Raw genomic sequence first — 17528 nt, 5'->3', positions numbered from 1 at the left:
AGACAGTGATATTGCATTGTGGAAACAGATTCAGGGGTAATTATATTCCTACAATGTGATGGCAGCATGTAATGGCAACCTATTTTTTTTTAAAGTTTACAAGCAAGAAACACGTTAAGGTGACGTTACAACTTTGTCATGCTTGCTGCACATGCAGTGGAAGTGGAGCACAGAGGTAAGAAGGCATAGAGTCGGGCAGCTGCTGGGTAAACATCTGTGAGCAGAGTTTGGTGCTGAATCTGTAACAAATCGTCCTACAGATCAACTCGTACAACCGAACGTCCTTCCAAAGATCAACCCACCTCCTGGGAAGCTTACTAATAATGCAATGGCTGAAGAAAACACTAAAAGGTCCTAAGCAGGTGAAGGATGGCATCAGCTAGCTTTAAGTGACATGCTATTCTCCTCACTCTGTGTAAGGATGGCGTATATAGTGCTTTAGAAAACGCAACACTAGTGATGTCTGATTGTCTGAGATACGAGAAATAGAAAAGTAATTGGCTGTCTGTGCTGACGAGAGGCTACAGGTTGTAGGAAGTGGTGAGGCAAGAGAAGCAAAAGCACACATCTGGCCAGAACAGATCACAGGTCGGGGTGGGACACGAACCGGGAGGGGCTCCAGGTCAGTTTTAAAAACAGCAGGACCCTTCTGTAGTGTTTTGTTTGCTAAGGAGAAAAGAACGCAGGGTCTGAGGAATCACTGGGTAGACACAACAACATGCCTTATTCATTTCATTACAGAAAAACACCACCTCTGGAAAGAGATAAAACGTTGAGAGAATATTTTCTTCTTCTTCTTCTTCTTGTTTTTTTTTTTTTTTTTAAACACAACGTGAGTCTTTGTCTTACTGATGCAGCTCGTCCTTAAGAATTATGTTGACGTATTATTGAGTGTCGCTCGAGATTGCCGGCCCATCTGAACACAGTATTTGGTTAAACTGCTCCCCCTTTTTCCTGTTTAAAAAAAAAGAAGTCTGAGACAGCATTCGGCGTGTCAGGTTGAATTCTGTCTACAGATACCGACGTCCTTTGTTTCTAGCTTGCATTGGCTAGAAGAAAAGCGAGCGATGACCTCCTCCTCCTCCTCCTCCTCCTCCTCTTTCGTGGCGATGGTACTCTCATTTGAGCAACAGGAACATGCCAGACGCCTCCCCATCTTATATTCTCTCAGTCTTTCTTTCCATGTTTGTAGGGTGGCAGGATTGGGGCTGTGCAGGAATAAAAGGGGGGAGGACGATCAGGATTCTGCAGGGGGGTCAGCGTCCTCTTCAACAGGTTTTGGTAGCTTTGTCAGGATTGCCTCTGCTTCCTCATACATCTACAAAAAGAGGGAATGAGAGGGACAATGTAAGACATGGGACAGCGAACAGCTGCAGGGTTTCAGAAAACACGCTGTCGTGTCTTACTGGCATGAATTGCACGTCCTGGAAGAGTTCCTGTATGAAGCGTCTTGAAGTCAGCCGAAACATGCAGTGAGCTAAGAGGTGGGAAACCTCGGAGTACAGGCAGATGTCGTCGAACGCGTAGGGGAACTTCTCCTTTATCCTGCGGGAACAGGAAGCATTTCACAGGCTTAGAAAACAAAACTTAGAAAACAACTCGCACAGTCCTGCAAACTGAACACGCATGTGAAAAAAGAGAGCTTTACGTCAGTAGTCCTGTTTCGTGGCCTTTGGTTCCTACAGAGGAGCTGAGGTTGATGATGAGGCGGAGCACCTCCTTCCTCAGCAGGACACGCGAGGCGGGGCCGTCTTCTGATATCGCCTTGCCACCTGAATAAATACACAGAAATAAATACTCAACAGTCACCACACGTACTTTTCTCTGCTCTTATCAGGCGGACGTCTGTGATTATTCACTCTCTGAAATGTTCAGGAACGTTTCCTGCACGTGTGAACGGGAGCAGGGATCGATATTCAGGGAAATCTGAGCCGACAGTTTCGCCTCAGGACTTTGAAACATTTCAGGGAAAATGCCGGTGCGGCTCTGTTGTGAACGAACGCAGTAACAATGCAGTTCCATAACTTTTGAATTACCGCCATCTGCTGGATTGTCCGATTGATTGATCTGCGTCCCACAGCTCGTGTGAGAAGACTCAACTGCTTCTGAATGTATGCGAATCATGAACATCACGAGCAGAGGCTGAAAGGTGACGACCCTGGAATTCAGGTTGTTTCTTCTTCTTACCTATGACGATGTCACCAGGTGTGGGCGTGCCACAGATGGAGCCTTGTGACACAGCGGCGTCGCTGCAGCCGGACACGCCGGAGAACTTGGACTGAGGCATCACCTCCAGACGATGGCCGCCCTGCCCTCCCCACGACGGGAAGTCGACATAGTCTGGTGGAAAAGGAGCGTTTGTTATCTTCTGCGCTGAATCTAAGGCGTGTCCAGGTGGATGTGTGTGTGTGTGTGTGCGTGCGTGCGTGGGCTCACCTGTCCGAGGGTGTGTGCTGTTGATCTGAGGCTGTGTGGGGTATCCGAGGACGGTGGCTCCGACACAGTAGAGGCAGTTTTCGTCGCTGTGGTCCTGCAGGCCCGTCTCCTCTGAGCCCACTGTGTGGTTCTGGCCGTCACCTCTGGACACAATCAGCTCAGAGATGCTGAACTGCTGCTTCAGGATGGGGAGAGGCGGGCGGTCGCCTACAGAGCGAAAAAACGTGGTCAGCACAACCTTTTTCTCCTCACATTGGTGACCAAATGATCGTTTAATCAGGCCTGAAGCTGCTTTTACCGTCTCCTTCCCCAAAGAGGAAACGCTTCCGCTCTTCAGACGGCGGGCTGATCCTCTGCTGAAAGTAGGCCGAGTCTCGGATGTGGAATATGTCGTTGATGTCCATGGGCAGTGCGAGGCCGATGTAGTCGTCGTTGCACCCGTAGGTGGCGCTTGAGACCATTGAGCGCACCGAGGAGCAGCGGTGCAAAGTGCTTTGGTTGATGGGACTGAGCAGCTCCTCTTTATCCAGAGAGGCAAAGCTCAGAGCCTTCAGAAACCTAGGAAGGGCAAGAGGAGAGGTGCGTGAGAGGATCCGGGGGGAGAGACTGGGACAGGAGAGGAACGTGAGGAGTAAATGAAGAAATGTTGGATAAAAGCACAGAGACAGAGACTTAGTGAGGAGGAAGTCGGGATCACAACGGGCTCTAAAGGCTGAAGTGCTGCAGCAGGTTAGGACAACTGGAGGGCCGACGCGTGATGTCGCTGCCGTAACGTGATGTCAAGGATCTACTGGCACAGCTTTAAAGAACACTAAAGCACCCAACGATCAGCAGTCTACCGCTTCACACAGAAAGAAGATCTACGCAGAGGTTAAATGGAGGCAGAAGCTCAGACGGAAGGTCAAAAAATAATTTGTGGAATTGGAAAAAGGGGTTAGAGCAGCTCAGTATGACCTAAAACTAGGCTGTAAAACCAGTGATGTGTTGATGTGTACAAATCAAGACTCCACAGTCTAATGAAGACAGGTCAAATCTAAATCGAATCATGGATTTGGAGAGCCGTGACACTCTGAATATCGTGGCACCTCTCTCTACAGAGTTACAGCTCACAGAGGAGGGAACAACCAGCAGCTGACCGATGCACAAGGGTCAAACTCACACTACGGGGCTGCAGGAGTCAAAGCAATGGCAAAACAACTGCAGGCACAGAGCTGTGGGTGCAACTAAAGTAAAAGCAGCGAGGACACATTTGTCTGGATCTGCGCTACAAGCTACATCTCTACAGAGGAGGACGCTGGGTAGCTCCACCCACCGCGGGACGAGCGTTCTGGACAGCCTGTGGTACGGACTTAAGACGCTGGGTTCTGGACAGGTGCCCCTCCTATCTGATAACCTGACAGACATGGCAGAAGGTGCACAAAGACACACTCACAGCTGTCATTGAACAGGAAGACAGAACCCAAAACAGTCGCAGGAGCATAGCTGCTCAAGCCACAGCAGCATGGCTGCAGACAGGAAACAGGCAACGGCAAACATATCATCCAACAAACACATTCATGGAGACGAAGAAAAGAGATTCAGTGTCTGCTTTCCGTCCCATCATCTCTGACTTACCTGCGAGGCGTCAGTCTGGAGTCCAGGCTGCCGGTCTTCATAGTGATGGTGTCGGTAAACAGCACGTCTTTGGCTGGCGAGGCCAGTGCCTCACTGTGAGACAAAGACGGGTGTATCCTCTGCTGCTGCAGCCGCTTCAGCGTGGCGTAGCCCAGCGCGTCCCGTGGGCTGGTGTACATGAAGCTACAGTCAGCCAGGCTCTTGATGGTGGTCACCGAAGGAGACTTGAGAGACTGAGCTCGGCGGGGGAGAGTGTGCGAGGAGCCGGGCGGTACCAGAGAGACAGTGGAGGACTTGGATGTGGACATGTGGTTGGTCTGAGCCTGGGGGGTGAGGGAGGAGAGTGTTTTGACAGTCTTGGCTGACACCACTGTGTTCAGGCTCACACAGTCAGAGGAGTCCGGCTCGGGTTCGGGGTGCTCGGGGTTTCCAACGGTCTCCCTGGAGGGGCTGGAGCTCATGGAGCTGATGCCGCTGGTTGTGGTGTCCGTGTTAAAGCTCTGACTGCGGCTTTTAAACTGAGTACCTCCGCCGCCTCCTCCACCCCCTCCCACGTTGCCTCCGCTCGACGAGGAGCCACCATCTCCCGCAAGACGCTCTCGGCTACTCTGCTCCCTCTCCCGGCCGGGGTGCTCCGCGGCCCCGTGCCCTCCGAGACCGCTGAGTCCGAGGCCCGAGCCTCCTCCCCTGACCAGCCTGCCATCCACAAGCTGCTCCTCAGAGCCCCCCCTGGTCCCGACGAAGGACGTCTCCAGGCTGACAGTGGGACTCTTCGGCATTCCTCTACCATTAAACACAGAGGTAAAGACGTCCCCCTGGTTTGGGCTGTAGACCGAGGGCTCTGTCACCGTCCTGTTCCGCCTCATGCTCCCCGTCTTGAGTTCAGTAGGGGTCCGAGAGCCTGACGGGGTCTTGGGGTCGCTGGTGGAGCGCAGCTTCTTGCTGGGGAGTGACAGGGAGTTGAGGAAGCGAGTGCGAACGAAGCGAGTGGAGGCCAGGATCGTGAAGGGGCTGCGGTCCTTGACCGGTTTGGAGTGTAGATAGAAGGAGGGCTCGTCTGATGGGTCCAGAACGTCACACTTGTCATCATCCAGGATGTACATGTCTGTGAGGACAAGACGTGAATTCAGAGCACAATAAAATAACTGCAAGGGCCCATAAAATACCTGATTATGATGATGGAACATCACACACACAGTCCACGTACTTGGCTGAGACTCGCTCTCGCTGTTGTGGCGCGAGCTGGTGGACTCAGAGTTCAGACTGAGCGTGCTCGGCACTGAGGACAGTTCAGAGGTCAGCTGCGCGTCGACCTCTTCTGGAGTGACAGGCCACAGCGTCCTGCGACTGTGTCTGACTGCATCCCAACCGTACTGCTTCAGCACCTCACAGCCCTGCCTGGTCTTGGAGATCACACCCAGCACATAGACGCATGTCCTGCAGATGGAGAGGACGGTCAGCACACGTACAAATGTGTCCTGTTGACCCAGGGGCATGAAGTTTTGTTTTTTTTGGTTGAAACCTGAGAATGACTGGCAGAATGAGCTCACCCTCGTACTGACAGCACCTCACAGTGCTGAGCCAACGCCAGGATGTCAGGAATGACGTTCTCCTCCTGCAGGAGGTTCAGACCCCAGTTTGAAGAGCCAATGTTGCCCTGAAAGGAAAAAACAACACCAATCAGAGATGTCTCTTTGAGACTATCAATTTTATAGTGACATAAACTGATAGCGAGTGATACCGACCAGAGCCCAGAGAGCAGCCTTCAGCTGTTTAATGCCCTCCCAGGTGTCCAGCATCGGGGAGCGAACCGTGTAGCTGAGGTCAGGAACCACACTCTGGAGACGGAAAAAGACAGAAATTAAGAAGACAGGCTGATAAATCTACAGCACCCACTGCCTCACAGACCAATGAATACACAGGAGAAACGAATGAAGAAGGTACCTGAGCCTCCAATAGGTGACAGCCCGTCTTATCGTGGACCAGCTGACCATACAAGTGCACAGGGAGATAGACATTTGGTCTTTGTAACCTGGAGACACAGTCAGAGAAATTAGCCTTCTGCAGTCTGCAGTGCGTCCCGTGGCTCGACGGGTGATGACAAAGCCAGCCTCTCACCTTTGGTTGCTGCGTCTGACGTAGTTGTCTCCATCGACAGGTTTGCGGTAGGTTGTCAGAGCTTCGTTGAGCTGCTCCTCTATCAGGTCCACATACTTCAGGTTGTATTCCTGCCATCAAAACAGCATTTAGGTGAAAGAGTCAAACAAAAACGTCCATTAGCGTGTGGTGTTTTTATTGTGCTGTATGCCAGTATCCCGATCAGACCTTCTGCCATTTATCCAGCTGCTTGCTGACGTATCCCCTCTCGTTGAGGTAGGAGAAACCTTTAGGAATGGACAGGAACCTGAACAGCAGAGACAAGAGTGCATTCAAGATGTCAGTGCTGCTGCACTATGAAAAAGACTGAAATACATCGCTGAAATGAAGCCACGTTTGGTAACACGCACCTGAGGAGCAGCAGGAGGCCCTTGTCTCCCAGGTGGGACAGAGCTGGTTTCAGCTGGATCAGAGCGTGGAGGTTGGCCTGTGAAGCGACACAAATGTCAAGAAGTCAGAGAACAGGAAGGCTGGACATGCAGCGCCACCGTCAGACAGACACCATGAACTCAATCTGACTGCCTTCAACACGTTCATATTTCAGCACCGCCTCTCTCTCAACGTCCATTCACACTGTTTAAGTCACAGAGAGGGAGGAATTCATCTAATGCCTCCTAACCTGACAACACTTTTCAAGCACCCACCTTGTCCTCACAGGCCTCGTCCAGAATGTCCAGGGCCTCCATGGACACAGCCTTGCTGTGGTCGTGGAGCTGTGTGACCAGCAGCTCCATACCCCAGCTGCTGAAGAACTCCACGCTGGCACGCAGCAGCACGCGGAGGTGTTTGGTGGCATACAACCTGCACGGCTGCTCGGCAAGACCAGAAGCATTGTGGGAAAGAGAGAGACAGGGGACGTTAGGGTGGAGGAACAACATCCCTCAGCACACCTGAGGGATGGCTCAGTGATGTCTGATGTCTCAAACAACATGGACGGATTCTCCTGTCACTGCTTATTGAGTGTGTTTTTGCTTGTTTGTTTGTTTGTTTGTTTGTGTGTCACGCCCTCATGCTGCTGTGGTCTTACATCAGTAGCAGCAGTGAGGATCTTGGAGAGGATCACTCGGGCCAGACCGTCTCTGCTGTAGTCCAGTGTGGACACAGCGAGCTTCAGCACAGCGTCCTGGTTCTTCACAGAGCACAGATTCAGCAGGCTGCAGGAACAGAGCGATCAATCAAACACGTCGATTCATGGAGCAGACATTTCTTACAGCGTCTCTGAGCTTCAACAGGTTCTTTCCTGTGAACTCACCACTGAAACAGGCCACATTTCTCCAGCAGTTTGACTCCCTGCGGGTGCGCAGAGAGCGTCCCCAGGAAGAGGAAGTAGTGTTGGCTGAGTGTGGTGAGCAGGCCGTTGCTCTGCAGACAGCGCTCAGGCTTCAGCCCCGAGGACGAGGACAGCCACGACACCATGTCCCTCACCAGGTCCTCCAGGTAACCCTGGCCATCCTGGCGACAGCGGGAAGAGGAGGGAGATCCGACAGGAGAGGCAGGTGAGAAAATGACAAAAGGTAAAGCAGGAATGTGTGTTTTGTGTGTGTGTGTCCACTTCTCTGACCTCATCTGAGTCCATGAGGAACTCAACGAACTGACAGCCGACCACGGTGAGCTGTCTGGCCTTTGAGTGATCCAACGCCAGCGCCGCATACAACTTACTGCTGGGCTTATAAAAGTACAGCAGCCTCCGCACAAACCTGTTCTCACAGCAAACAAACAAACAAACAGTTCACAGTCAGAAAAGTCCGTCAGGCTATTGGAAAAGCTGCACTGGCTTCTGATGATCTGACGGAGTCTTACTTGTGCATCTGTTCATCTTTGTTGTTCCTGAGGTTTACATTTGGCCACTGGGAGAAAAAAAACAACATTTAAGCATTAGACAAGAAAAGAAAAAAGACAGCTGAGTCTGTGGTGCTCCATGAACACAGCCTGACCTTAAGGATCGTGGCAATAAGCAACCAGTTCCACTCCAGGTTCTGCTTGTGGTTGAGAATAAGACTGTCTCTCAGGTTCATCATCAGTGCTTCTTCCGTGTCCTGAAGACAAACACAGAACACAGCGATGTGACAAAAACACAAGAAAACAAAGATTATTTTACTGCTCAAAGTAAGAAGCTTTGAATTTTCTTCGTTGTATTTATAAATCACCTGCTTCACGCTGCGACAAACAGCACATTTGTCCTCAAACGGCAGTAAACTGCAACCTCCTAGGTGTGTTTAGCTTAGCTTAGCACAAACACTGAGAGCCAAGGGAAACAGCTAGCCGAGCTCCATCAAGGTGCCTTCTAATTAGTTGAAAGCTGTGTCGTTCTGACTCTGGCTGTGTTAGACACATGTAGAAATAGGAAGTGCCACATTTTGATTTAAGGAGCGGTGAGTGCACATGCTGAAGCCACAAGCTGGCTGAAAACAGCTGGCTGCACATTTTCCAAACTGGACACGATGACCAGGTCACACTTGGATGAACTGGTGGCTTGTAACATGTAAATTAAGATCATTTTGGAAGTAAAACAAGGTATAAATCCAGCATATTTCCCAACATGGATTCCTTTAAGCTACCTAAATATGTTGCAGATAAACATGTTTACCTTAATGACGTAGATGTCCCTGTGGACACGCGAGTGCGAGTCTCTGCGGTTGTGTGAAGACACAGACTTGCGGATGATGTGGTCCAAGTAAAGACTGTGTGGTTTCAAACCTTTCTTCTTCTTCTCATGGAAACGCTTCAGATTGTTGACCGCTGCGCTTGCACGACTGGAAAAAACGAAAACATGGGGGACGTTTCAGCGTGCGATTAGAATATGCTGCGTTCACAGTTCACTTCTGTATCCTGTAGTTCTGGTAGGTAAATGTGTCAGGACTGAAGACGACTTCTATAAGGGTCGACAGTCGCGCACGTCCGAGTGTACTCACAGTCGTTTCTGCTGGGGGATGTCGAAGGAGGCTGCCATGTTGATGAGGGTGGGAAGGCAGTGCAGGTGGTGACTGTGGGAATGAGGAAGGATGGTGTTTGCCTAAACAAGAGACAGGCGGGTGGAGGAAATAGAAACAAATGCATTCATCATTAGAATCACAGAAGTCGGTTGTCGCCTTCTAAAAGCGCAAATCTTCCAGACTGACGCCATGATTATTTTGCATTTAGGGTTAATTTCTTCTTTAGCGCTGCGGAGTTCAGAGAGATATGTTCTGCATGTTGACATTACCATGTGTAGAAGTTCTCCCAAGAGGATGGTGGCTCTGACAGCAAGCTGATCATCACTACTGGTCACAACTTCAACAAGACCCTGCAATGACGAAGAGGACGGTTCAACAGCAACGTTCACGACCTCGAACAACGTGCAGAGTGCAAAACCATCTGCTCACCTCTAACAGCCCGCTGGTGATGAAGGCCGACAGAACAAACGCCAGGTAGTTGTCCATCAGATCAGGCCTAATGCAGTAAAACAGACAAAATGATATCATGGCTCACGTGTGCACTGAGCTGACAGATGAATTTTATTCAATTCCCATATCATCTCCCACCTGGAGCGAGCCCGATGCGGAAGGATGACTTTGGCCTCAGCAGCAACAAACCCATCAGAGAGCCTCCAGGTGTCCTGGAACCTGGCGGGGTCTGAGGGAGACCGGAGAACAGATCAGTGTGTACTGTGTGCGTCAAATATGCATGTTAGAGTAACACTTAGAAGGCCTTTGGGTGTAAAAACACCCAAAGTCCTGAGTGCCAAGATACTGGGAGGAAGTTTAATATTCTGATGATACAAAGTTCTACTCACCAACACTAAGAAGAGCTTCCGTGAAGTCTTGGGTTACAATGGGCACAGGGAGCCGGAATATCTCATATAACACCTCCAACAAGCCTTTCTGTGAGGAGCACGGCATTAGAGGAGTCAGAGACAAACACATTCGATATGGCACAAGCATTCAAACGAGCAGCTCCACTGTGCAGCACAGCACTCCAATGACTCGAGGGGAGCCTTATTTTTCTCTGAATCCAATGGAAGCAGTGATGATATTGATCTATCTGTGCCACGGCTGCCTTTGATTATATATCTCGCTCCGCAGGTCACGTTATCGCTAACATACTCACCCTAACTTCCATATTTGGTATGCAGAGTAAGCCAATTAAAGACTGGATTCCAGAATTTCCAGCCTTGCATAGGTTGATAATCCCTGAGTAAAGAAAGGGACGTTAAGTTACGTTCAACAATAAAGCACAAGTGACGCAAAACGAACTAAAGCAATCAAAGTCCTTACCGGACCAGGAGCGAAAGGCAGCCACGATGGCCATCCTGCTGGACAAGAAGCGGGACTCTCTGTCCTCCCTGTGAACACACACACACACACGCACACACGCACGCACGCACGCACGCACGCACGCACGCACGCACGCACGCACGCACGCACGCACGCACGCACACACGCACACACACACACACACACACACACACACACACACACACACACACATTAAGAAGAGGACACCACGTTCCACACACAGCATCATCAGGATCTTTGTGAGAGCGTTAAGCGTTTCACAAACGATCCGACATTAATGGGAATCAAAGAGAATCAATAAAAAGATCTTTTGATATAAAAGCAGATCTTTCAGTGACTTAAAGGATTATCGTGACGGAGCCTGCTTCACATCCTCGGGCGAGTCATGCTGGAGTCAAGCAGCCCTGATAACAAGGTTCGAATCACAAAAACACTACACAAACCCTCCACTCTCCCGATGCATGGTGTTACCATTATAGAAACACAGCGAACGGTAAACAGAGGGAAATGTCAGAACACTATCTTTTTGTTTCTCCTGTAACAGTGACACTCTTCATATCCCCCCCCCCCACACACAGACAGACAGACACACACACTCACTTGAGTTGCCCTTCAGCCGTGTCTGCGTTGTGACGGTAGTGAAAATCTGTGAAAGGCGCGAGGATTTGCTGGAGGAGCGAACACACACAAAAGACGGATGAGTACAAACACAACAGACTTTAAGGCTCTTCCTTTGCCTTCTTAAATGCTCCCACCAAGCATCCTGCGGTAATTATTAACCTGCTTAGATCTCATGTGACACCCGTGTGGATATTATGACTGTGGTGATGAGACGCTGCTGTCCCAGGTGTCTGTTTACAGACAATGAGGCTTTATAGAAATGCTGTAACTGATTACTGTGAGCTCCATGGGAAAGACACGTCCAACCTACGGCTGCTAATCCTGACTGGAATGACTCCCAGCACACCAGCGTGTTTACCAACAGCAGCTCGCATCTGTGTGTGTGTGCGTGCGTACCTCCAGTTCCACATCAACGCGCACGTACTGACGGGTACGCGGGTGGTTGAGCAGATGGAGGACGGTGGTGATCAGAGCTTCGTTGATGCGACTCAGCTGACAGTCAATCACGCTCTTCAGGATGGTGCTGAGGCCTCCCCGTTTGGCCACCACCTCCGGGTTCTTCAGGGCTACGGAGGCAGGAAGTCAGCGACAAACAAACATTAGAGGCTTTTCGCATTTCTCCATCCGAAAGTCAGTCTGCAAGATATTTCTGTCCGCTAACGTTCAACACGCACCGAGCTCGCACACGATGGCGATGGCTGCTCGGACCATGCGGTCTCTCTCCTGCAGTCCATCAGTGCCAACAGCGATGAGAGAGTTTGCAATGGAGGTGGGGAACAGCATCGCATTGACTGTGATAATCTACAGAGGGAGGGAGACGAGGAAGACATGAGTCATCAAACAAGTCCAGACAAACAGAAGCAGAAAAATAACCACCGTGTGATTTTGTTTTTTCACTTTCTAGAAACACTAAACCTGAATGTGCTGAGGGGGGTCAAATATGCAGACTTTACAATCCCAGATGTGATAACAGAAACGTATTTTACGATAGGAGGCTCGGCTTTATGTCACGGATTGAAGCTGGGGTTGTATTACTGCTGGGACGGCCAACAGCACTTTCTTGAAACCAGACCCTGACTCTCTGTGTGCGTGCACATGAGTGCGAGCGTGTATGTGTGAACAGAGTTTACAGTAAACTACAGAAAGCGCTATAAATAGCCTCGCCTGCAGACTTGTGCAAACCGTCCACACACCGACGCTGCTGCTAACCCGAGGATCTTTCTGGTGACACTGCGCTGCCACGAAGGCAAGTTTCTGCAGCGACGCGACAGCGGCTGAATCAATGCGTGACAGAAGGGCCGAGGAGGCGCAGAGGTTCATAAAAAGACATTATCTTACCTTTCGGACAAGTCGCAGAGCCTGAGTCCTCTCGCCCTCATTGCTCTGCTGGATGTCAATGCATCTAAACAAGCACACAAGCAAAAGAACAAAAGGTGTGACTGAAGCACGACATTTCAAATGAACTGGCAAGACTTTGAACACACCATAAAAATGAATATTCTTTGGCCAACAAAACGTTTCCATCTGACAGGTGTGGTCAGAGCAGGATCTCACCTGGCTACCAAATAGTCCACCTGTAGTCTGAGGACCTTCTGCAGCACAGTGGTGTCTCTAATGAGGTAGCGGAGCGACCGCAACCCTGCAGCACGCACTTCCTTGGCCTCATTCAGAAGAGCTAGTCGCAGACTGGGGGTTAAAAATCCAAAACTTGGGTGAGTAAGCGGACGTGACACAAGATTTATTAAGACGGTTCGCTGAATTCTTTCGTAAGCCTGATGGTCTCTGATTCCTGCTCATTTCAGCTCCCATCAGATTTATGATGAGCCACGGGGCCTGACTCACAAACTATTTCACTCAGCTGCATAAATTACAAGCCAGTGAATGTGAAATGGAGCACATGCTGATAAACAGAACATGGTGTACAATCAGTAACTGCTGCGCTGTGACGACACTCACCAAACGATGATTTCTTCGTACGTAAACCCAAAGTTCTCCTCGCGGTGGTTAATGCTGCATAACAGCTACAACACAGAGACAGGACGAAAGGAAGAAATGAGTTTGTTCATATACAGAACGCACTGACGCGGTGCTACGGCAGATCTGGGGTCCTGACAAGCTCAGTTTAACTGTGTTTGAGTCAAAGAAGCATCAACCTAAGAGCCGATCCAAACTGCTGAGCAGCTCAGCGCCTTCCTGCAGGAGCCATGCAGGTGTGTTTGCTGTGTTTTTCCACTTGTCTGTTACACGCTCGCTTGTTTGCAGCAGGTGATTCGTGACCGGATCGTGTCGTGCTTTCCTTGGGGGTAGACGGAGGCTATAATTACAAAAATGTTGGGGCAACACATTCACAGGTCCAGTGTCGGGTGTTGGCTTGTGTCACCTGCGTCGTTTGTTGTTTATGACGGCGCGTGCTTGTATGGATACGTGGTGGATATTTAGAGGGTGATAAGAGGAAGTAAGCAATAGGTTGGCTAATTCTGTTGTATTCTTCGACTATTTGCTCCTGCTTTCTTTACCCTACCAGGCCTGCCGATGAAACCTGTTTTTAGCATGAATTGCCACTTCTAGCAGCTCCCTGACCACAGGTCCTCCATCATTAACAGAGGCCCACACACAGCTGGTATACACAGGATTCAAATTGTGTGTGCGCAAAAGCAGTTCATTATAAAAACATGAAGTCAACTGGCAACAGCACAGCCAGAAACTCTAAATATTCACAAAGCAGTTGTCTCCTTGGGCAAAGGATGCTGCCATTCGGTGGCTGCCACCTTTCTTATAGGCGTCCTGAGGCAACTTCACAATACCAGCAAATCACTGCTGCTCCATCACAGCATCTCAGCTCAGCCATGCCTACTCTGATGCAGCACAACAGGCGAGTCAGAGCTAATTAAACTGGTCATTTTTGTGTGAACGGCTCCTTAAAACCGGACGCAAACAGCCTCTCTCAGCGTCTCATCTCTTCACTGTAAACAGCAGAGGAGCACAGGAGGAGGGACGGAGCAGGACGGGATGGGGGACATGGTGAGTAGGGGGTTTAAACCAGCTGTGATGTCAGAACCCAAGCAGGCAGGAGGAGGGGTGAGGAGACGGGCGAGGGGCATGTGACACTCTCCGGGGGGATTAGGTCACCCTCACTGTCCAGGAACCCTTATAAGGAATCAGAGGCATGGTGCTCTGACCGACGTATACACACAAACACACACACACGTCATGGCTATTCCCCTCCTGTCAGCTGTAAACAATAGAGTTAGGTGTACAGATTACAGACACACAACTCAGCCCACACTCAGCCTTCATTCTGCTACAGTGCCAGCTGCACAAAGCCAACGTGCCTGCACGGCCACCAGCGATTGGTCAAAATACATCCACGACAGGCAGTCAGACCCGGTCTGAGGCGGCGGGTCGCTCAGCAGAAATCTGGAAATATCTAACGTGGAATCAGTGTCCAGGAATGGTGAGTAAAATTATTCCTGGAGACTTGTCAAGTATGTGTTGGGAGGAAGGCAGAAAAACAGCCCAGAGAGGTCACTTGTCCATCACAGGCCATGTCCACACAAAGAAAAACAAGCCTAAAACCACCGTTTACATGTGAAAATAACTTCCATCTGAGCCATTAGACAGATTCCTCTATCTGCACTGAAACTCCAAAACAACACGAGAGAAACAACTCAAGCTCTTACTCTTCCTCCTTTTCTTCATTTGCAAACAATAAACCTGCGCATCACAGCCGGCAGGTGCTTCTCAGCGGGACAGACACGGCCCACTCATTCAGCAGCTCAAAGCTCTGCTCTGAGGCCTGTCCAGGATCACCTGTTCTGTGCCTCAGTTTACCTGAACAGTTTAGTTGCTCTCACTGACATGAGATGTCTGGACGTACTGGAAAATGAATGCAGTCATAGTTTATCATCCATGCATGAAAAGCTCACATTTAAACAGACGAATACAATAAAGTTTACAAATGTGAGAGCCTGAGGTTTACAAGAACAATAACCAGACATCAGAAATCTCAGGTTTCAAAGTCAGAGTGCTGCTCTTGATGCACATTAGGTCAGAGCGCTTTCGCATCCCCAGAGCTCCAGTTACATTCACTGTCAGCGTCACAATGACAGGCACGGCTAGGCCTGCTGGCAGCAACACCCAAGAGAGGAGGATCAAGGAGAGGTCGCTGGTGACAGTACAGAGGAGGGGGAGCAGCGCAGCCAGTCAATCCTTACAGATATCTGAAGAGTGAGTCAACCCACTTCAAAGGCTGCATGTCTGCACCCACAGCTTCAGCGCGGTCTTCACGTTGGTTTCGGGACATAAGAGCTGAGCAACTTTGGCACTTTCACATCAACACCGCCTAAAATAACAAACTGGGGTAAAAGCATCGTAACGTGGCAGCTTTACCTTTATGAAGTTGTTCAGGTGGCCCAATTTTCGCATGTTACTGACTCCGTGTGGTTTGGCCACATTTTGAAGGATTTCACGGAAGTTTTCTGACGGCTCTGCAGGAGACAGAAACGGAAATACAATGTAACCAAGACGAGCATTAAGCCATATTGCCATAATATCAGTCAATGAACCATAATTGATATGCTGCAGGAGGGAAGTTGGTTTAGCTGGTTAAACTCATTTTGTGTGTACAGTCAAAACAAGCTCTACACAGTAAAAGCAAGACTCAAGCGGGAAGCGATTTTTTGTTTTCAGTTCCTTTAAAGTACCATGGGCTCACTTTGATGGTGTTCACAGAAGACAGACGGTTTATAAAACAGACTCTTGGCAGGAATCAGCACCTTTACAGTACTTTAGTATGCATGGAAACCAGTTCCAGATACTGCATTTCAACAAGAAGATAAACGCGGCACAAACTATGAATACATCATTTTCATGCACTGCATTTAATATTTTGTCCTCAGTAACAAAGTGTAGCAGAGATTTCAATCTGTTAAAACAATCACTTTTAAATGCATGAAAAGACAATTAAGAGATTCAAAATACTGGACTGTGGCAAACAGCTTTGCAATCACTGCATTTATTCTACCTGAATGAGTACAAAATGTACGAATACTAAAGCAAAGTGTCAGTTACTCTGCACAGCCAGCTATAACCTGGAGTCCATCAGCTGTTGTTGCATTGTACAAAAGTCGTGTGACATGCCACCATCGTGTTATGAAGCACACACCCTGACCTGGAATGAAACACATTATATCATTACAGATATATTCATATTTTGCAAATCCACGATGAAGCAGCTCACAGTGAGTGTGTACAAATCCCTTCTGTAGGGGGCTCGAATCACGTCAATGGGGCAAAAATACTGTCTGGCCTTTTGTGCTGCATTCATCTGCCATTTCAGATGCAAAATGTCCCTTGGTGCACACGGTTGGAACAAAACAAGCCGGTGGCTGGGTCCCAAAGACAGAGAACCGCTGCTTCATGTCAACAGACGGGTCTGCTGAGCTGCTCCTGCAGGGGTGAATGTGAGCAGACTGTGCAGCCGTGAAAAACCACCCTGCGTACCCTGTCCTGTCTAAGTGGTACCCTGCTAACGGCCGTGAAACCCGATTTCTAACACAGCCAGCGATGACCAATGCATGACTACAGCGCTTATGACTGGTTGGCTAAATAACAGGCTATCTTGCCCACTCACACCAATCACAACAACAGAGCGTCGTCATGGCTGGTTAGCCGTGGCAGCTAGCTAACGCTAACTCAGCTAGTTAGTTAGCTCGCTACCGCCTGTTATTATGATATCGCTAGCAATGTTATTAGACGAAACAGAGAGAGAAAGCGGACGGAACGAAGGCAGCGATGACAGGACGAGTGCACGGACTAACGGAGCTTTCACTACATGGGGCTAGTGTTTGCAGAAAAGCTCCTCATCCATTTTGAACAATAATCGCTTTCAGGGTGATGTGATGAAGCCTCTGCTTACCTCTGGTCAGATCCAGCGGTACGTTCTCTTCCCCGCTGTCATTCCGACCTATCAAAAACACACACAGCGGACATGTTGAGGGGTCACTCCGGGGCCATCGCGTGCCTGACAAATTCTATTTTTGCAATATCCCACTATTACAGATACCACTGCATTAAGTTTTACACGCTCACCTCGCATCCGAAGACTCCGGATAGGACGGCCGCGGAAGCTGGCCGCCATGTTTCCAGGAACATACACAACACCGGAAACTTCGCGGCTTCTCGCGAGAAAAGAGACAACGGGGGATGTCACGACACAGCCGCAGCAGACAGACCTGAGATCAGATGGATCCTCCTTAATCCCCTTCTAATCTTATCAGGGATAAAAGCATACATCTGACCTGGCGACAGTATTAAGGTCTGTGAGGAAGGGGCTATTATTCCTAGTTTTTGCCTCAGATACAACATTTTCATTTAAAATAGAACCCAAAATGATTAGAGGTCAAAATAAACTGCAAAAATAACTTC

General features: G+C 49.4%; 1 protein-coding gene across 3 annotated transcripts; it reads right to left on the bottom strand.

The window, feature by feature from the left end:
- Window positions 1-822: 822 nt before the first annotated feature.
- Window positions 823-17256, bottom strand: LOC139332364 (rapamycin-insensitive companion of mTOR-like). Of its 3 annotated transcripts, XM_070964268.1 has the most exons (38): window positions 17193-17256; window positions 17020-17067; window positions 15492-15589; window positions 13059-13123; window positions 12657-12788; window positions 12441-12504; window positions 11777-11903; window positions 11499-11668; window positions 11082-11149; window positions 10461-10528; window positions 10294-10376; window positions 9980-10067; window positions 9729-9819; window positions 9570-9636; window positions 9410-9490; window positions 9120-9220; window positions 8795-8960; window positions 8142-8243; window positions 8008-8054; window positions 7769-7904; window positions 7460-7659; window positions 7235-7361; window positions 6852-7016; window positions 6558-6634; window positions 6376-6454; window positions 6169-6278; window positions 5995-6082; window positions 5796-5888; window positions 5601-5707; window positions 5258-5487; window positions 4051-5155; window positions 3749-3829; window positions 2735-2994; window positions 2437-2643; window positions 2188-2340; window positions 1649-1772; window positions 1407-1545; window positions 824-1318 (listed from the first exon to the last, which is right to left on the bottom strand). In XM_070964268.1, the coding sequence occupies exons 1-38, from the start codon at window positions 17239-17241 to the stop codon at window positions 1238-1240; spliced, it is 5277 nt and encodes a 1758-aa protein (XP_070820369.1). In that variant the 5' UTR covers window positions 17242-17256; the 3' UTR covers window positions 824-1237. The 3 variants fall into 3 exon arrangements, with proteins under 3 accessions (XP_070820368.1, XP_070820369.1, XP_070820367.1); XM_070964267.1 differs by lacking the exon at window positions 3749-3829 and having other exon boundaries at window positions 823-1318; XM_070964266.1 differs by lacking the exon at window positions 3749-3829 and having other exon boundaries at window positions 2735-3042; window positions 17193-17244.
- Between the last annotated feature and the right edge of the window lie 272 nt (window positions 17257-17528).

The sequence above is a fragment of the Chaetodon trifascialis genome, chromosome 6 (genome assembly GCF_039877785.1).
Source record: "Chaetodon trifascialis isolate fChaTrf1 chromosome 6, fChaTrf1.hap1, whole genome shotgun sequence".
Taxonomy (NCBI): domain Eukaryota; kingdom Metazoa; phylum Chordata; class Actinopteri; order Chaetodontiformes; family Chaetodontidae; genus Chaetodon; species Chaetodon trifascialis.
This window is presented reverse-complemented; position numbering and strand designations above follow the sequence as displayed.